This window comes from Temnothorax americanus, unplaced genomic scaffold (genome assembly GCF_048541705.1).
Source record: "Temnothorax americanus isolate GAGA-0224 unplaced genomic scaffold, ASM4854170v1 Scaffold2, whole genome shotgun sequence".
Lineage (NCBI taxonomy): Eukaryota > Metazoa > Arthropoda > Insecta > Hymenoptera > Formicidae > Temnothorax > Temnothorax americanus.
In genome coordinates, this window is record NW_027509338.1 from 234,870 (window position 1) to 256,780 (window position 21,911).

The 21,911-nt window shown below is 42.9% G+C and overlaps 1 protein-coding gene across 1 annotated transcript in view; it reads left to right on the forward strand.

Annotated features, from left to right (window-relative positions):
* The window catches only part of LOC143896907 (uncharacterized), a 60,193-nt gene that overhangs the window by 18,308 nt on the left and 19,974 nt on the right, over nt 1-21,911 (forward strand). Inside the window, exon 3 of the mRNA XM_077405071.1 lies at nt 20,716-20,849. Within this exon, the coding sequence (XP_077261197.1) occupies nt 20,716-20,849 (134 nt within the window). The remainder of the gene's footprint in view (nt 1-20,715; nt 20,850-21,911) is intronic.

Consider the following 21,911-nt stretch of genomic DNA (forward strand, 5'->3'; position numbering starts at 1 on the left):
AGGGATCGAACTTGCCCCGTGTTTTTAATTTGGCGTCTACAGGATGCCTTCGTTATTTTTTCCTTCTCTCCGATGACGACGATGGCCTCTCTCGTCGAAGCTACTCGAGAATTTCCATCCAGGCGAGCAGGGGTCGAACAGCCGAAAAAGCTCCGACAAACGCTTCCTTCGGATCGTTACTTCCTCAGAATAGAGCTCGATGAGAAGGTCGTAGCCCCGCATTTTAGACCAGAATAAACGAAAGCACAACCCCGCCATGTACGCCGCAGGACTCCCGCTTAATCGCGCTAATATTCTTTGTTTCCCGTTTTGCAACTTCTTATCCGCCTCCCTTTTTCCGGGCCGGAAAAGCGTGCCGACCGTTCAGGGAAACGCAGGAAAGGGCGAGGATGCAAGGGGTGGATTAAAATTTCGCGCTACGATAACTCTCGCGGAACTTTCGCCCTCGCCTCGTTCTCGAAACAGTCTCGAAGTCGAAAACCTCTCTCTCTCTCTCTCTCTCTCTCTTTCTCTCCCTTTGCACACATTCCACCCTTAAATGTCTGAACCTTTATATTGTCAAAGAAAAGTGACAATATAACGCGGAATGACAAGAGAATTTGCGAGAGATAGAAATAAAGAATAGCAAGTTGTAAACGATATAAGACGTTTTAATTAAATAGGAAGATCTGAATGTTCGCCCTTATTTGGAAAATCGAATAAGAAGAATGTATATTATATATATGTGTTTTTTAAACATTTTATGACAGTACACTTATATCAACCTTGACTTGAATGCTAATCTCGTTAAAAGATTTAGCCTTACAATCAAAGTTGATATAAAGGTACTGTCTTTTGACATGGTTCAGCGTTAAAATTGAAGTTGATATAAATTACTGTCACGTTGTGTATAAAGCAGAATAATTTGCGAGGTAAATAGTGCATTTTAAACAAACCGCGGCGTGGAAAATGAAAACTTTAAATATCATGTACTTTGCGTAATTCGAAGGCGCGGTACAATCTTTTTTCACGGAATGCAAATCGCTACGCTACCGCACTTTCGGTGCTTTTAATAAAAGACTTCAAGAGAAGAGATACCATAGGCGTCGATTTGCCCGCATCTTCTACGAAAAACTTTTAAAATTTATAGTCGAGTTTATAGAGTCTCTGTCTCTCTTTCTCTTTCTTTTTCTCTTTTCCTTCCGAAGAGAAAGAAAGCGGTTTCCGCTCGCGTAATATTCAATTACGCTGTCCGCCTTCTGGAAATCGTAATTGCTTTCGAAACTACTCGGAGTACCGCTTTACTCGCCGGGACGCCAGAATATCCGGGAAAGTCCCAAAGGAAGAAAGTGATTCCGCTAGCTCTTCCCGGGAGCTACTTCATCCTCCTTCGTCGCTTCAAAATCTCACGAAAGTTATAATGAAGAGATTTTTGCGTCAAACGCCTAGCGGCGCCGCGAGCGCTTAATTAACATTGTGTTTGCACCTGAAAACCCGACCGTGCATTTACTCACGGTAATTATTAATGTCGGTCTCGATCAATCAGCGATCCGGCGAATAATCGCTGCCGCTCAAATTGGCTTGGCTTTAAAATTATATTGAGAATTGATTACACAGGCTGGATGAAAAATACTGATAAAAATATTAAATATCTTTCAACGATTGAATAAAAAAAAACGCAGAACGTCGACAAAAATATTTTTTTAATATCGATGGTAAACATTTTTTCCTAGTTTTATGCAGGCGTATTTTTAACGGGAGTAAGTAAATATTTTACGAGAACAGGTAGAGATATAAAACGTCAAAACATTTCTACAATATTTTATTTTTACGCAATTTTTTATTGTCTATCGTGATTGTTGGTTCAGGCTTTTTTTCCTGGGCTGTGAACTTTGCTAAATTAATATTCCAAGGAGCCGAAGCGATGTGGCTTCTTCTCGGATCAGAGGAAAACGCCGCATGTTCCGAAGACGATCGGGGCGAAACGAAACTTCAGCGAGAATAACCCGGCGCGCAACTTGTTAGCAATTCTCTCCACGGTGAAATGTATTTCTATAGAAGTTAGACAAGCGTCGTTTACCCACCGGCGCACAAGGCGAGGATGACGGCGAGACAGAAGGGAAATTCCGTTTCTGAAGAGAAAAGCCGCGTAACGTAGATTGTAGACGCCGAATAAATTAACGCCGTTACGGTTTGTCGAGAGATGTCTGTGGTATACAATATGCGTAAAAGCTGATACCGTAAAACGTGACAAGATTCGACTTTGCGAAAAATTGAGAAATATTCCAAAAAGTTCGATAATTAAAATGTAAATCCGAAAGTGTGGTGAAGGAAGTATACAAAACTAGCGTATATAGAAATCAGCAGCAACATAAATTAAACGTTCTTCGAGTTTAATACGATATAAAGTAGGTCCAATGGATCGAATATTCTATATTAAATCCATAAAAAACGGAATTCTAAGAAATTCCGTGGAAAAACTATCGCGTTGAATTCGGCCGAGGGAAAGTGTCACGAAAGTGCAAGTATACGAGAGAAGGGAAAGGAGAGACGATCGATGAAGGGCTGGAGTGAACTGGCTGGAAAAGCGAGTCAAGAAGACGACGTCGACGATGACTACGAGCGAGGCAGATGAGGAAAAGGTTAAGGAGAGGGGAAGGGAGGGACGCGAGGGTCGGTCGAGGCACTTTCCTCGAACAAAGTTGAGGTAAGGGCTGCGAGTGATGATGACTAATGTACGTGCGAGCAATTTACATCCCACTTTCCTCCTGCGAGATATCCCCCCGCATTCTGGACCCAAGACCCTGCCGTTTCAAGGGAGTGGCGGTTCTCCTTCGTCCCCGTTAACGTTACGTCGTCTCCTCGTCGGCGCCGTCGTCGACCTTCCTTCGCTCTATCCGCCCTTCTCTCAAAACCCTAAACCTCGAAGTACCGACGTAGCCCTCGTGTCGTGGCTGTCTGCCGGGAAAGCGCGTCGAGCAGTCATCAAGTCGACGTTTTGGCAAATTGCCTCTGTTTTTATCATGTGGGAATATTCCTGCAGCCGACATCCGGCTCGGAAACGCGATCGGGGGACGACTTTCGCGGGATTAGAAAGAGAGCTCGTTACACACGGAGAGGTTCTTTTTAGTTTGCCGTTTGAGTGCGCTGTGTAAAACCTCGTGCTGTTGCCACAAGAAACGTGTTTGATCTTTATGACTACCCTCGTGTAATTTCTGCCGGTATAACTTCTGACAGTCGCGTAGATAAATAAATGGATAATTACATTTGTGAGATGGATGTGTGATGAGTAAAAACGACTGAGCAAACTATCAAAAATAATGAAAGAATGCAAGTAAAATTTGTTCTTTGAATAAAAGATTGGAAACCCTGAGTAATTTCGTTAACATTTTCTAATAATATGATTTTTCTAATTCATTCATTCATTCATTCTATAGAACGACAAAAGATTTTCTTGAGACCAGCATAGAAAGTTCAATAACGCAATTGATAATGCGTTATTATCATGCACTGTATCTCATGGTGTTTTTATTGCAGCATACTCTGATGACGTTGCCGGTCTCTCCATGTATGTATAATAAAGAAGAAAACTTATCCTCGCTTTTCGCCACGTTACGATGTCGCATGCAGATCTCGCGACATCGTATTTAAAGTCCTGCCGGAAGCGTTGTCGCATTTGAAATTCCTGTGACTTTATTTCACGCGGTTGTGGCTCTCGCGTTTTGCGGTTACTTTCAGCCTTGTGCGCACTGTATCTCGCGGACAAAAGTGCAAACGACGTCGATTTGCAACGGTTCGGAGTATCTCTTGGACGGCTCCGTCTTTGCGGCTTGCGACACGCCGCCAGTTGTGTTCTCAGTCTCAAATTTGCGTCTCAAAGGGAGCCTAACGACTTTACTCGGGGCTCGAAAAATGCTGGTGCAAAGGCCGGCGATTAGTTATGCAGATTCGTATCACACGCGCCGTTAACATCGATTCATCGGCGAGATCCGCACCCTCCGCGCTACGGAGCAATCGTCGAGACAACAAAGAATCTTACCTCCCGTAACGCTATCAAAACGCAGCATGTACAAGGGCAGTTTTCTCTCTCCCTCCCTCTCTCTCTCTCTCTCTCTCTCTCTCTCTCTCTCTCGCTCTTTTTCTCTCACGCGATTTACATTCTAATCGAGTACTCACACATACGGATTTCACGGCGTCTCGTGCCCTTTACATTTTAATTTCTCTCGTGAATTACGTCGCCGTTGGGACAATAATTGCAGTGGGTAGTTCAGTATTAATGCGAGGATTTTTAATGAAATTAGTTTGGTTTCGCAATTGAAAAACAGAATGTCAATAGGAACTAATAAAATATAACGTAACTTTAAAATTAAGAAAATAAGTCATTTTTAGAAATAATGCATTACCAGATTTTGCTAAACTGCTTTGATGGAATGTTTCAATAAAAGTCGGTTGACTAACGCACATTTTCTTAACGGAATGTAATATCGAGTTACAGAACATAGTTACGATTCCATCCTGAAATCACGGAGCCGTCGCGACAATCAATAATCCGTCCCGAGTCGAAACCCGATACGATCCAGGAACTATCCCTTTTACGAGTATGCATCCGCCACTCTTTCTAGTCGGTCGCGGAACATTGATCAACGCGTTTTCCGAGGTGTAATGCGAATCCGAGCGCGACGATACATCAATACGCCGAGACGAGAGGGGGAGAGAGAGAGAGAGAGAGAGCCCTCGGGGGCGGCCGAAGTAAATTCGAAGGCGTCAGGGATGAATGATAGAGGGTGGGCGAAGGCCGGCGGCGGAGGGTGCGCGAAGGGCCGAGGAGTGAGTGAAAGAGAGGAAGAGGAAAATCCTACCCTCCCGGATCTTACGGCGCCACGCCGCGGCGCGATGACGCGTCGCGACGCGACGCGACACGGCGTCGCAAACAACCTGACGGGGTACATTGTCGCGAGAGACACGCTCGATAGCATCGATCATTAATGTCATGAAAAACAATCACGAACGAGAGAGAGAGAGACTGCCATGCCATAATATAGGGATTACCTTCGATCCAGGATGACTGTGAAGAATTTTATTCCGGAGAGGTTTCACATTCGGGGTGCCTCGGAAATAAACGGAAAATAGTTTAAAGATTCAAGAACATCTTTTATATAAATTGTATGTACAACTAAGTTTAAGTTAAATACCGATATCATGCATATTATTCCGTTGACATTAATTCTTTTCAATCTGCTTGCCATAAATTAATATGTAGACGATAAAGTTACATAATCCGAGAATAAGTTTACTGTTCACAAAGAAACGTTTTGCTACATGTGACACTTTTTCGAGCAATTCTCTTGTTTTTAAAATACGCTTGCATTTTTCCGAGAGAAATGGCATTTGAAAACGCAAACAGTTGTTATACTTTTGTTTTTAAATCTCCGGCTTTGTGTCGCATACGGTTTCATTGTTCCCGCGGGGCTATCCTTCCGAATCACTCGCTAAGGCTAATTCGAGTTGGAAGGTAATCTCTGTTTACGGTGCGCGATTAATCTCCTATCGCTCACGCATATTTATTGCGGCGACACGTACACGCGCGTATTTGTGCATGGATGCCTGCGCGCGGAACGACACGCGGTTGCGGCCGCGAGATAGAATACGATCGGAAGGGTGGAAAAACACAGTGGCCGCGGTATTTTGTGGAAGGGTTGAATCGAGCGGGGACGGAGCGAATGTAGGCTCGGCCACCATGCAACACGCTGTGTTTTATAAATTGCGGCGTGGAGGAAACCGATATGTATCCCGTCTCGCGATTCTTTTTACAATAACCCAGGCGTATTATTTTAGTCGCTTGGAAACTCGCGAATTTTAAATATTGTTGAAAGAGAAAATGCATTCTGTCGGTACTTAATTAATATTTAAGTCGAAAACACTTAATAAAAACTATATACGCGATACGGTTTGCAGTTTTATTAAAAAATTAAAGTCGAAGAAGATATCATAAATCCATTCAAGTGCGTATTCAAACAATAATAGTTTATTCGAGGCTTTATTGGGCGTTTTGTAGCTGATACGCGCGACTCTCTCTAAATCTCGCGTCGTTGGATCGGGAAATAACGTACTACCCGGTATGCCCGACAATGTCCGTACAGAGCCCTTTAATGGATTTCTACTTATTCACTTGCAGCGTCCGAACTGGTATTTAGCATGAGCCACGCGTATCCGATAATCGGGTGAAATTCATGCTCGTTGGATACTGTATACAGACTCCGGTGTCGGTTCCAGCTATAATTTCTCGTTACGAAGCACGGTCGTCAGCACATAACGGCGGAGAGACGACACGGGGATGAGGGAGGGATGAGAGAGATAGCGATCGCCGACATCCCTCGCCATTCTACTTTCGAATACCGCGAGAAACTCGCCAGCTGCGCGAATTTTATTCCGCACGACTCCGCGTCTCTTATAAAACGCGAAGGGTGCTCATAAATTTTTCATCGGCCCAGCTTAAATGTTTTACGTGCCTATCTTCATATTTATCGAGCTCGACCTTGCCTCTCGATACACGCAATTAATTACCCCTGTCCTAAACTTACGATCTTACTCCGTGAATACTCTCGATTAACTTTTTTGCACGCGACGTTTACAATATATTGAATAAATTTCCCAAAATATATATACTTAACAAGTACAAGTTGCTTTCTCGTTGAAATTAAATGGGAAATTACCATTCATTTAAACGAGGATAGCATTTAATTATTTTCAAGTATCTAAATTTCTCTTTAGCTTGGTTTTTTTCGTGAATTTTTTATTTTCTACGTTATACATATGTACATTTTATCTTACAACGAACTTCCGTAAACGTAAAATATGACCTTTCCGTTAGTTTTTGTCAGGAAAAATGTATCAACTATGAAAATTGCATTGACGTAATAAAAAATCGGCAATCCACAGCAATGGCAGCAATTAACTCTATTCTCTCCCTCTCTCGTGTTAGCTGCGTCTTTTGTGCACTTGCAACCGCGCTATTACACTGTCAGAGCCTTTCTTACGCTCGAGCCGAACGGGCGATCTATTAATCACGGTAGCAACATGTGGGGGCAAATCGTTATTGGCCGTCGCACTGCCGGCCTAGATCAAAGGACGACGATGCGCATCGAGCGAGGTCGACCGGATACGTGAGCGGTTCACGTCTCGGCGACTCCTCCGGGCGACGATTAGCCGCGGATCGTCATGCGTTCATTACCGGAGGCCCCATCCGTATACGCACGAGTAACGCGCTTGTCCGTTACAGAATCGGCGCGGTGGAGCGCGCATGTAATTTAACCCGAACCTCACATGCAGATCGTCGGTCTGGGAACCACGCAAGATGTCACTGGTCCTAAAGAAAAGAACGTAGCGCGCGCGTTTCTGAACCGGTCTCATCCTTTCCTTAACGACAATAATATCTAAGTCTCGAATAAGGAGATCTTCTCTCTCACAAATCGATTTTCAATGGAGAAATAGTATAGTAAAAAAATGATATTTCGCGTTTGAAATAAAATTATTGCAATTGCAATCTTAAATATATTAATTACGCGTAATAATTATGCGTGGTTGATGGTCAGATAAATACCACAAATGAAAAGAAACATTTAATGGTTTTGAGTTATTCCCCGCAATTCGTGAGACTGGGGCATTAATCTGCAGAACAAGTTACATGCTTGCGTCATAGCAAACAAAACTCCCGTGAGGCTGGTAAATCGTATCCCAGTAACCCATTCTGATCGCCTGAAATTAGAGACCTAAGTAATGACTAATGACTGAACCGAGTTAGGGCAAGGTTGCTCGATGTATCGCGGTTCACGACAGACGGGCTGATCGGTACACAACTTTGCACTCTGATCTGTGGCCGTGTCGTTTCGACAATGGACCATCTTGCATAATTAAATGACTATTTGCACGATAATTTCTTGCCCCCTGACGTTGTATGCTATTGGGAAGAGTCATAAAGGGAACAAAATTGCGGGAGCCTTTAAATTATTATTTTTAGAAGATAAAAATACGTAATATTCGCTTGCATTTGCATTTCAATGAAATTATATATTGTTTATGTGTGGCACATATTTCTTTCTTAGTTAATGTTAAGAGTGGATATATAATTCTCTGGTAGCACAATTTATTTTTAATTCTTTGAAAAGAATTTAATGAAGATGTTGGCGTCTTTCAGCGAAACAAGGAGAAAGAGAAAAATTTAAACTGCAGTTTTTTTCATATAAATTGTTTTAAATATATTTTATAATTCTCCCCTTAAATATATTAATCCTTTTTCTAAATATATATATTTGGAGAAATTAATATTATATAGGTATTAATTGATATTATATATTTTCACTTTGACAAAAATGCAAGATTAAACCGAATTATAGTAGTTATAATGTAATTATGAGATGGACATCGCACACACTTCCCACTTCTCACGTTCGTTTCGCTACAACTTAAGAGATTGTAAGTAACGAAGTAACGTTGATTATAATTTAGGGAATCTTGATACGCCATACGGAATCGCCGGAGTTTCGGAGGATAACTGTCCATCCCTTTGCTTTCGCTTGCCTGTCCCCTTCGTAATATCCGGATTGTCATAATGATGCACGTATATACCTCGAGATTTCGAGCCGAGCCGCGCGATGCGCGATATCGCCAGCGCTCGAGCCCCACGATATTCCGGCTATCTCCGGGCCGCATCCCATTGCCCACATCGTCGTCACTCTCCCTGGGGGCTTTATGTTGCGCGGTGGAAAGGTTTTTATCGGAGGGCGCACTCTCTCCGCGTCTCCCGCGGTCTCTTTAATTAATGGGGAAACGCACGCGCGCAGAAATGCGCGCCGTTTCCGCCCGGCAAATTAGTCAGGGGTTTCTCGGGACAAAGGACGAAAGGGCTCGCTGCTAACCTCACTGACCCAATCCGAAAGACACGGATCCCGTTATTCATGATTGACCATTACTCTTCCGCAGCAGGTGTCGACCGACCCGATAAAATCTGAATGGGGTCGAGATCACGATTATGTTTTACCTGTTGGGGCCTGACGCGAACGTGACATGAACATTATTATTTGAGAAGAAAAGAGGAACGAGGAGAGGAAGATCCGATATTCGCCTTTATATCTGACGAAAGATTCACTGCTTAAGAAACTCGAAACGCATCACATAAAAGTTAATGAGCGTTAGCAGTTAAATTTTTAAAATAATGATAACAGTTATCTTAATATAAGTGAAAGTAAATATCGAATATTAAGAACTTATGTGTTAATATCGATTTGATTTACCGAAATAGCCAAATCGTTCCCGAACTATCCGCCGCGTTTTCTTCTTTCGCATTCGTCTAAATACAATGCGGGAAACGTAACGTAAAGCTCTTCAGCGTTATCATCACGTGCCGTTTCTTGTTCATATTCCGGTAGACGCTGAAAAGCTCGCGTCGAGCGTGTAAAAGCTCTCGGCGAAGAGTCCTTCATGCGGAATATTAAATCAAGACTCCGCCTCCGTCTCTCTTTCTCCTCCTTCTCCACCACCACCACCACTACCACCACCACCTCTACCTCCTGCTACCCCTGTCGTTCTTCTCCTGCTAGACTTCGTATCTTTGCTCCGTCGTGTTCCGTTGCGAGACGTGCTTTCACGTCTCGCTTTGACATCGAGATACATACCGCGACGCGCTTGATATTTGACACGAAAACCCGCGTATCATCGCGAGTGCTTGCAAACCTCACACGGCTTTGCCAGACCAATACAGATGATATTGCCGAGCATTTATTTCCGTAGGTAAATCTGGAATCTCTGCTTCTCAATGGTAAACGTTTTGTACAAATGAGTCGCGCGTTGGGAGATAATCAAAATTTTTAAGATAAATCACAGGAATATCTTTCAGATATCAAGTTTAGTATGAACAAATCGAACAAATTGAAGATAGATTAAAAAGGATGCTTTTCATTTATAGTGACACAAATCGACACAAACGACATTCTATCTTTCTTGGCTTTCTTGGCTCAATGAGTAACAAAAACAAAACGATACTTGTGTCGACTTGTGTCAGTAAATGGAAAGCAGCTAAAGATACAAGTATTTCAATTTACTATATTGAGTTTATTACGATAAGATTTTTTATTTAAAAAAATGATTTATTTCTATAGAATAATATTATAATTTACTATATTTACATTATTAATTAAAAAATTCAATGGGGTTAGGTAAAGAACACATTTGCAGTATTTTATATCAAGTTATTAATTTTATTATTATTATATGGGCTACAAATGCTTATGATATTATTCATATGATATCTTTTATTAAGTAATGAACATCTTCGTAACTTTCTCTAATTAAACGCTACATGCATAGAGACCTATTTGCCTCGTAAATTCGATTTAATTAGCAGAAACCATCGTGATACCGTTGCATTCCTTGCCAGTGCATCGCGATTTCCCGAATCGACGATAAATCCTTTTGTTCGGTTATATCCGGAGTAGTGATTAAACGATCGATAGTTTAATCGATGCGGATCGTCGATTTTTCTGGGGAAACAAATAAAGCCCTGTCCAGTTCCCACTGCCCCCCTCCCCGTGGGAGAGGCAAATTATTCAAAAGCCCCATCCGTTTTTCCCTCCCGCGAGCGCTATAATGCGAGTGCCCGCCGCTTGTATACAGGGGGGGTTTGTATTAGGGGGTTTGTGCAGGCGGTACCATAAGCACACTGCATATGGGTATCGGAAACGCGCGTAGATCACGCAGGATTATTCGGACACCCCCGGCGATCCCTAAGCTCTGTTGGATGCATGCTAATTGCCGCAAAGGCACATATCCGTGTACGTCGTCTGTCTACAGGGTGTTCCGGCATTAATTATTCCGATCTTAATTAATGATCGATCACTGTTGTTCACGCATCGATTTTGCCTTCATTAGAATATCAAAGCTTCGACACACATCTTATTTGCAAATGAATATCGATTGAAAATGAAAGGCTTATTGAAAATTAAATTAGGTGCGTTCGTCTAACAGAACTTTCTTATACTTAAATTCAAGAGAAATGTATTCTTTATTTGCGCAAAACTTTATTTCGAGATGCCGAGCTTCGTGATGAATATCGAAAAATCCCAATAAATAATAAGTGACTTAGAATTATTTGCCAATAATAAACTGACTTCAAATTTGTCAAAAAATTGTTTATTGAAATTAATTGTAAAGATCTAATTAAGTATTTATATTTTTTAAAGTAAATTTGAGAGAGTTTTGAAACGCCATGTATATACATGTGTTCTGCTATCTATATGTACGAAGGTGACATGGTCGGCGTTCACGAATGTGTGTATGTGTGCTTAAAAAGGAAGGGACGGTTAATAGGGGATGGCGAAATCCACCCCTATAGACATCCTTTCGAGAGCACCACGAAAATAGCGCAGTCCATGAACAAACACGCAACTACACGCGCAACAAGGAAAGCGAAGAAACTCGAACGGGGTCCTGATCCTCTAATGCACGAGCTAAACTTTTCTAACCTTAGTTTCCCCATTTCGATGAAAATATCTCTTGATCGTCAAAACTGAGATTTATTACATTGAAATAATTTAAATTGCAACGTGTAAAAATATATTGCTGAAAAGATACGAAGACCAATTTACAAAGAATGTAATTACATTGGAGACGTTAAAATAAAACAACTACGGAAAATGAAATGAAAACTGTTATTGTCTTGGCGGTGTGGTTGATCAGGCGATGTAGTTTTTATAAAAATATCAGGTATCTCTAAATACATAAAGATTACTACTTTTGGAACTAAACAAACCGACTCTGAAATTTGTAAAATGTACGAAATAAAATGAATTTTTACAAGCGATCCACTCAGCAAGAGAAATCGATCGCTATACGAGCAGTATTAATGCAAACCTCTTTTGTGTATCGCACCATTCCAGCCGCGCGCGCGTTAGAGAAATAATCCCTCATGTTTATGTATCCCGGACCCTCGCATCCTTTAATGCGCCCTATGAATTTTTTTTCAAAGCGCCGCGACGGTTGAATATTTTTCGCATTACGTTAAAAATGAAAGTACGGTCCTCGAAGGCGGATCTCGCCGGGAATAAATCACCACGCGAGGTCGACTCGCGAAGGCGGAAGCGGCAGACTTGAGGCGGTTCGGCGGCGGTGGTGTTTCGCGTAAAATCAACTTAAGAGAATTTTCAGATGTCGAATTTCCGTAGCGTGCGAAACTTCCGAGAGAAGTCCCCTCTTCATCGTCTCGCGTTTAGGTGCGCCGATTCTAAATCACTTTTAAAACGTCGTAAAGCGGATCAACTGTAAGGAATATTACGGGCCAATCGAAGTTATGAATTAGGCGAACGCATGGAGGTAAACGAGATTAGGAAGTCATAATTGAAGGCTGGCTGAAATCGCGCTAATTCCCACTGGCCCTGTCGTTCTCGATTGTCTGATCATAGTCTTGATAATCCCGTAATATTTCTGCAGACATGGCATGGTTCACAAGTATATAAAGGTGCAAATTCAAATTTTATAAATGACCAATTTCTATTTTTAGAAAAATTTGATTGAGATTTTTGTGTACGTATTTTTCTTTTTTGTAGTATATATAACTATTTATTTTTCTATACATGTAATTATACGTTTCCGCAAAATGTCGAAATAACAGTCAAATTGAAGCGTCGAAGGTCGGATCCTAAATAATTATGCAAGCGCGATCATTAACATATCCGTTGTAATTATACACTACCGGTCTCGTCGTAATTATTGAGCCAACCAAACTTAAACCGATGCTTTGGCTCCGGCCGTAACCGTAGCTCGCATGGAACAGCACACGGGGGTGCGATTTAATTAATTAGGGAAACGACGATTGCCCCACGACGACGAAAGGGTTGATCGTCACCGGAATAGCGCTATCGATTTTTTTCGCGCTTTTATGCAACTTTCCTGTCCGTTTCCATCGCGAGGGAAGCATTACAAAAAGTATTTAAAAAGTATTTAATGTTTACTAGAAAAATGATGATAATAATGAAAATGTTGGAATTACGGTTTCTCATGATACATTCTAGATTTATCTAACTTCGCATTGTATTGAAAATAATGTCGACGCAAATATTTAATTTTTTGGGAAACATTTAAGAACTATTTATACTTACAAAATATTTAAGAAATTCTTTATAAGACAAAAATATCTCTGTAACTTTATAGAGTTGAAGATGAAAAGTGAAAGAGTCTCACACGTTTAAATGCATAACGTCACCCTCCCAGGCTTTTAAACCAGTGCAGCATTGATCGTTCAATTCCCCCAATATATTGGTATAAAACGTCTCTGCTAATAGCGATCGTGACTCGCTATCGTGACTTAACATTCTCGTTCGTTTCGACTTTCCGCGAATCACTCGATAAAGTATATTAACAGGTTGCCAATATCGTGAAAAGTCCTCGATAGAAGGGGACGGGCGGCGGTGACGGTCGACATTGTGAAGCGAACAATTTAATATGCGCGGCCGGGACGAAGATTCGGGGGGATGTAGGCAGGTCCTTATCGAGGAGACCCTCCCGTTTCTACCGTCGGCATACCTTATCTATCTTCTGGCAGTCACAAAGCCCGAGATCTCTCCCGTTTATTGGAAAGCTCTGCCATCGACTAACCGTAGGCGCGCGGGATGAAAGGCGAACCCCGCGAGCTCTCTCGCGGTATTATCGATACAGGGTCGTCCCGCAGTCGACCTACGGTATGTCGTCTGAATGTTGATGCCCGTCGGGGCAATTTGGTAGGAGCTCGGAATTTGCATGACATTCCGTTTTGAGCGATCGCTCCGAATACGATGTCTCGACGAATAATTGAGGGGACTTCCGCGAAAAAATGAAAGGCGAGCGTGGAAAAGAACGTCATGCGAATGTCGGATTTGTTTGGACGGCATTTCTGCGAGGGAAACGCTTCTGCAATTTTAAATTAGCGATATATACCAGCTATTACGTATAAAATGTATTTAAAATATCATGTTTATATACTAATATACTAATATCATATGTATAATATTACTTTTGCGCTTTTCTTGAAAAGAATATGAATATGAGAGTTATGAGGATCATAATGCGTATACGCGCGATTCTGGCATTATTTTCTAAAATTCTAATTTGCAATTTGCAAAAAATCTCGTTTCTCAACTCTTGTTTCGTGCATATCTTTGTCATTCCTCGCGCGATAATTTCGCAAGCCAGACACGTCCGTCTCAGCACGACGACGACGCGAATCAGCGCGCAAACGTGCAACCGGAAGTCCTCGTGTAAGCGAACGCATATCGCGCACATGCGCGAGGTCGCGCTCACAAGGGTTGTAAGTAGTGAGTCAGAGGCGACGCGAAGGGGATGAAGAGAAGAGGGAAGGTTGCCACCACTACCACCGTTACCACCACCACCGCCGCCGCCGCCGCTGCCGGCCGGTTAATCGACGACGACGGGGATGGGTTCGTCAGTTGGTCGGAAAGCGTCGCGGCGCGACGTGGCTCTTCGTGCTCCTTTCGAAGACGACGACGACGACGATAACGACGTGGATCGCTTGCTGTCGCTCGGCATACTCGGCGGCGAACACGAGAATGCGAGTCGGCGACGCGCTCTTCGGATGACGAAGATCGAGCGTGCGGGGGACATGTCCGGCGGCGAAGTGCGAAGCGGAAGTTGACGGGGACGAAAAGGACGAAGGTGGCAGATTCTCCTGGGGACAGGGACATGTTCCTCGACTCGTGGAGATGACCGAACGCTCGACGGTGTTTGCGTGACGGGTGGTTTTAACGTCTCTCTGACGTCCTTGACGCGAAGAAGCTTGATCGACGTGAAGCGTTGCCTTAGTCCTGCGGGGATGCGGGCCCGCGGAATCCTCTACCTCGAAAATTCGTGATATATCTTTTGTACGTATCTTCTAAGGACTGCTTCGAGAGACCTAGATGTAAACGCGACTCTTGGAATAGCTTTTGCATCAAGCCTGACAAGCAACTTGAGTGAATGAGCAAGCTCGGTGCAAACTTGATGGAACCGAACAAGCTTCGCGGAGGCAAGCAAGTAGCTACACTTAAGCAAGCACGGAAAGGATTACTCGAGAATATTTTTAATCGCGTCATTGCGAAACTCCGTTTATCCCGCGAGTTTGAGATACAATTAAAAAGCAGCTGCGCGACGATTTACTAACAGCTGCGACAACATCGCTCTAAGGGGTAGAGCGTTAAACGGTTCGCGCTGTCGACCGAGGTACCGGAGTCGATTGTGGAAGACGCGGGGGTGGTGGAGACGAAGGAGGGTGGTGCAGTCGTCGTTGTCGATGGTAGTCGTGCCGGTCGAGAGAGCAGCTGCGACGGCAATAGTCGTAACACTAACAGCAGCTGCAGTAGTATTAGTACGAGCAGCGATAGTGGTGTTACCGGTGGTAGTGTCGTCGTTGGTGATAGTGGTAGTGGTGGTGGTGGTGGTGGTGGTAGTGGTAGTGGTGTCGGTGAAGGACTGTCGTACAGGGGTGGCTTGCCACGACTTATAATAAAGGGACCGGTGGAGGGCCCGGCGAGTAGCAGCAATAGCAGCAGCAGGGTGGCCGCGCGAGTGCACCCGAGTTGGGGAACGGGCGCGAGAGGGGTGGGTCCCTCTGCACCCTCAGGACCGGGGGGATGTCCCGCGGCCGACGGCGTGCGTGGTCGCAACGTCGCCGTCGACGCCACGACACAGAATCGCCAGCCGATGGGCGCCAATCTTACTAAACAGAGCAGGGTGAGTTCTTCGCTTCAAGGGTCGACACGCGTACGTAGCTTTTGAAATGAGTCTTCTCATCGGTGCGTGCACCGTGAATGAGATCTGCGAGGGAAGACCGGCGTTCTTTGCGCGCACCAGAAAAATTCGTTCGGATTTTTTGAAATATTGAAGTTGCATGAGAAATCTCTTGCGAATATTAATAATAGGTCATGATACTTCTTTCGTCTTATTACTTATTTCTGAAAACTAAGGAGATAAAATTGAATCTTCTTATAAAAATTTCTAAGTGATACATGCGCGATAAACAGATTCTTTAAAAAGATTATTAGGTAATAATGTGACGTCCACACGTATGCGCCGCGATCTAATTATTATAGAATAGTATATGATCCTAATTATTGTACATATCGATAAACGCGAAGACAAACAATTCTATCGATAGTAAGATAACCGAACGATAGCGCTTATGCAGGAATGAATAATATTGCTCGAGAGTAGAAATGATACGGCGCCGGAGACTGAATGAATGGTACTGTGATAAACACGTGGGTGAAGAAAAAGGCAAACGAGAAAATTCACGGGCCGTTAAAAACGCTCGCAGGTATCTGCCCGTAGATATCTGCGCTCGTGAGAGACTGCCATTCACAGGGTTCTTTCGTTGCCGATGAATGAAGCATTCACGCACTCGCGCGTACTTTCGCCCGCATTCGTGACCTTTACGAATTCGTCGATCGGCAGGCACAATTTAGCTGCAGTTTTGCCACAAAGGCGGATTTTGTATGATCACTATTGAGTCCGAATGGTCATTGTTCAACATAAAATAATAATACATTTAATTTCTTCATATTACAAAAATAATATATGTAGATATAAAAATGCTAACGAGTGAAAGATTGAACAGAACCTCAGAATAGAACTCGTTAGATCTCTATATAGATATAGCAACGAAACTATCTCGCAAGCATCTAATTGCCGAAAAACTTTACCGTTCTTTAATTCTATTCTTTAAATTAGCTTTAAACTAGCTTCTATATATAGTTTTAAAAATAATTTTGTTATATTTTAACTAGCTTTAAATATAATATGAAATTATTTCTGAAACTATATATAGAAATGAGCTTTCATGCATGCGTTCAATACCAACTTCCTAGAAACTCCGGGCAGCATTCCGTATACATATGTTTATCAAACGTGTCCAGCGAGCGAACTTTTCCGAGCGCTTTATTGACATGAATGCGCAGCGCATTATATTGTGCGATATAATGCATTGACGGCACACAACAGCTGCATACTTTGATAACGGCCACTTCCATGTGACGGCCGGTGACACCGAATCCGAAACGTGCTGGTTATCAACAAAGCTACGTGCCCTAAATTGCAACGACCCTACGTTTAAGCCAATTTTTTTGTTATTTATCAGAAATCAGAAATGCCGGAACACACGCGATCTTTTTATTCCAAATCTTTTTGTTCCATCATGAAAGAAAACATTGTATTGCGAACTTTTGACTGCTATTTCTATAGCGTTTTACCTCTATACCGTTTGATAAAAAACTCACTTATCATATAACCGACAGTTATCGTAAAGCAAAATTTGTGTAACTTATGCACGAGGTACTACGAGATACGTAAGTCACGATATAGAAATTATTTAACCAATATCTGCGGTGTCATTTTTACCTTCGGCGCGACAAAATCAATAGCAAAACGCACGATACCTAGTCTGTTGGCAGAACATTTTTATGCCCGGACCAAACAAAGAAATTCCGCGGTGAAACTGGAGTAACGATTGTGCTACAGCTATACTTCCGCACGCGAACGAACCAAGATGATGTCTGTGTTATTGTATACTCGCTCTCTCCACCTCGCGATCCGCTCTTCTGTTATTTCCTCGTAACTTCTCGCGAGTGGAGACGAACCACGATACTCGGAGGTGCGAAAGCGAGCCGGCCTGAAAGATTTATCGCGACTCCTTCGTCGTGTTCGCGGAGAGGGTATCGGGGATCGCAGGCACGTGACCCAGCTATCAATCCGGCGGAAAAGCGAAAGGCGCTCCCGGCCAGAAGCGCATCAGCTCCCGGTCTCGTGTCCTCTCATCCTACCGCCGTATATCCTCCTCCTTTCTCGCACCTCGCTCACCACGTGCTCGCCCGAAAGCGACGGGCGATTCGATCGACGAGTCACCGGTCGAGGATCTCACTCGCGATGAATTATTAAGAAGCGCTTTCCGCGACCGGTGATTCTCGGATGTCGCCGCCTCATTAATTATTTGCCGGTCTCGATGATGCAGCTCCAGCCCGTTGATTAGGCGAAACTTTTCGCGCATCTTCCCGCTGCACGTGTCCCGAATGAAGCTGCGTTGCGCACGTGTGCGTCCTCGCTGCAGGGGGATTATCCGGATGCGCGTACGTTTCTCTGTGGGGTGTCTTTGAAGATCGTATCAGTTTTCTGGCGTTAAACTCGATTCGATATTTTCGGTGAGGCCGAGAGCTCCGTTGTCTCACGATATCGTGCACGTCGAGCAATAAGGTCGTATTACGAAATCTCTGAATCTAAATTAAATTTCAATCAGTACATGTGTATCTAATATTTAAAGCTTATATATTTAATCGATATAAAAAAATATTTATGGATTTTTGTTTCATGAATTTTTTTCAATTTTAGTTTTTATATTTAATGTGTGTATCACACTAAATTTATATTTCAGGCAAAAGAATCATTTTTAACTATTTTCTATTGCTCCGTGCACAAGTGCGGAAATGTCCTCGTTTCCGCTTCCTTGATTTCGAATAGTGGAAAGTACTTTTGTCATAAAATCACGACTTTTGACGGAATTCGACGGAAAAGGTGCTTGCCTTCGCGATTCGAGTTGTAAAATCTTCGCGAATTTTTCGGGACGACCGAAATCGCGTTCCAAGTGGGAGTAACCTCGCAAATACGACATTCTCGATGGAGAGCAGTCGCGGGGGATCCGTCGGGGGTGGAATGGAGCGTTCGTTAGGATTTAAGGCTGCCATAAATCCGCTCCGGCCATTCCTTAAACCCTCCGCGCGCGAGTGGCGGTCAGCCCGGCTTTTACCAGATTGTATTCCTCGATATCTCCCCTTTGGACCTCACGTTCGCGAATTCACCGGGGTCCTTTCTTCGGCGAACTTACGCTTGATCGCGACGATATCCGTCGACGTTGGCGGAATTTTTACGAATTCGATTGTAAACGCGACGGGCCAAGAAAAATCGGCAACTTTCGTACAAATACGAAAGTGTGCGCACCAAAAGTATATAACACTATCACAGACATCGTGGTGCATCATAAATGATACATTGGATTGTATATTGCATTGTATATAATGCATATTACGTTGCGCTATTAATATTAACACAATGTTCGTTATAGAAATTTTCGTCTAATGCGATAATCGATCGTCTATTCAAAAAGTATTCCAAGAGAAAGAAAGGAGTAATGCTCATTTTCACGAGAAACATAATGCATTGAAATTATTAGAGATTATTAGATTATTCTAAGGTCATTATTTTAATTGCCATTTTTTATGTAACCAAAATTATTTTTTAATTTTATTTTAAATTATTATTTTTCTCATCAGAATTACCAACGTTTATTTTAATTTCAATATTTACCGTCATTTTGTCTCTTTCTGTTTCTCAAAATTTACACAATTGTCTCCTAATGAGTAGACGTGTCCAGGGTTCGATATAAATCTAATCACCCGTCTTTTTTCTAAAGCCGATCGCCACCGTTGCAAATCTAAGAGTATTATATATATTATCCCATACCACATCTCCGAAACTTCGTCCTTCCTGGGCTTCCCAGTCGGGACAAACGACAATTTACGGCCGGTCCCGAGATAGCCGCGGTTACCGGCGGGTTAAATCGCGTGAAATACTGCTTTCGGCACATTGGTCCGGTACAATTATTGATGGCACTTGGAGAGCGGCGGCCGGGACTCGCCCGCGATCCGGAAAGGCGCGATCAATGTGGCGTGCGGCGCGGGCGCTTCGATTTAAATTCATGAATAATTCCTACCCCGCTGATCGACGAGCTTTTTCGGTCGTCGTCTCGCGCATTTTTCCCCGGCTCGTATACTCGCGATTCCGGGTTCGCCAGCGAGGATCAGACGCTGCCGCCGCGCCGGTAAATTTCGCCGAGTTCAGATTTACTACGGACCAGAGTTGGGCGTTATCCTAGAAAGAATTGCACGGGATCACCGTTCCCTTTGAATAATTTATTCGGATAACGATTGTCCGTTATTTGCAGTGGCCTATCCGATTAGTTGCTTAACTAAATAATACAGAAATTGTCCGAGTAATGTTCGGAAATGTTTTACAAATGATGTACCAAATGATCACTATTGGACATGGACAATATGCACAAATGGTGTTCTTATTTATTTATTACTTCAATATCTTCGAATAATACTTTGTTATTCACGTATAGTCATATTTAACTTTGCTTAAAAAATTATTCCTATTTTTATTTGTGGAATATTTGTTAGCAAAAATTGACTCAATATAATTACTCCCCGGGTTTCGGTCGTCGCGAAAAATTTGGCCGATTGTTTTGATCGCTTCTCTCCCAATCGAGTAAATGAAAAGCACGAATGATTTGACGATGATTTATTAATCATGCCGCTCGTCGCACGTTACCACGAATAAATTATGACGAGTGCGCGCTGATTAATTACAAGTCAATTAACGTTTCCATCCTTCCTCCGGCGAAACGAACAACGAATAACACGGCAACTGGCGTGCCCGTTGCGCGACGCTGCGAACACTTTATTAAATCCGCCATTATTGCCGATTCATTATTCACGACTGTCGCAACGACGCCGATTTTTTCAGAGCGGCGCGGCGCGCGACGCTGAATTTTGCATCGTCCGGTGCGTCGTTCCATCGTCGCGTTAATTACCATCCTTTTCTCTCCCTCTCGCTTTTTTTCCGTCTATCAAGTGCTGTCATTAATAAATGTCAACGTTCGAATTGTTGCAGAGGGAGGCCACGCAACGAGATGTGGAACGAGAACGCCGGCAGCGAATGGAGGCCGAAGCTCGAGTACGCGAGGCTACGGCTGAGGCTGAAAGAGCACGCTCGAGAGTCCATCATCTTCAGAGAGAACTGGCCAGGTGAGAGATTTCAGAGTTTAGCTGTTTCCGAAAGAGAACACGACGAAAGTAGTGAAGATTGTTAGATCAAAGTTAAGAATATCACTTTCCTTTGATTTTCCTCGACCATCTTCAATATATTCACGGGTTTTTCCTCTTTCTATACATTTTACGTCTTCTTAGGATACTTTAGACAATTCTATCTTTAGATAGAATTTTTCTATCAGAACAGATTTAAGGAATCACTCGGTTTACGCTAATAATTTTTCCTATAGATGACTTATACTCATTAGATCGATGTTTAATTGACTGAAATTTCGAACATGTTTATAACTCGACTAACTTAACTCTTTTCTTGTTAAAAAATATACATATATGATATAAACTTTAAAATTAATACCAAAAGATGTGATTTTTTTTAGAAAGATACACGCGTCTGAAGTCTCATTCTTTCTTCCTGATCTTTTTTTACGCGAGTGACGCAAGTAGAAAGCGAAAGGGGATCGCGACTTTAAATCGGCTTACGAAGTTTCCGCCAATAATTCGAGACCGTCGTGTAGCACGCGAAATCGATTTATTTCCGTTCTTTCGCAGCCTCTCCGCTTCGTGAAAATCGCTTGTTTCATTCGCGGCCGTGCAGACGGCATTTTATTTCCTGTGCGCGATACATAAGTATAAAAGTACCGGTGTGTTAAATAATGAGACCGCGCGCGTTTCCCACGCAATAACCAACGAATCCAATGGCCCTCGTTCATAACGTCCTCCGATTCGCCCATCTAAATAGCAATCTCCTTATGTCTTTGTCGCCCTCCCCTGCTCCGATTTAATATCGAAACATCGTCGCGATACCGCGCGTCTGGAATGAAAAAGGGCTCTTGATACCGTCGATTAACGAGATTCTTAAACGAAAAATATTTCTTCGTTCTGAAAGCTATTAACGATATGAAAATATGCTTCCGCCATATGTTTCGGAGACGGTCTTGCATTGAGAAACATTTCTATTTTTTGTCAACAGTTATTATGTGAGCACTATTTTAATATTTTATACGAATGCTTTAATTTAAGAACGTCAAGTTTAGGAAC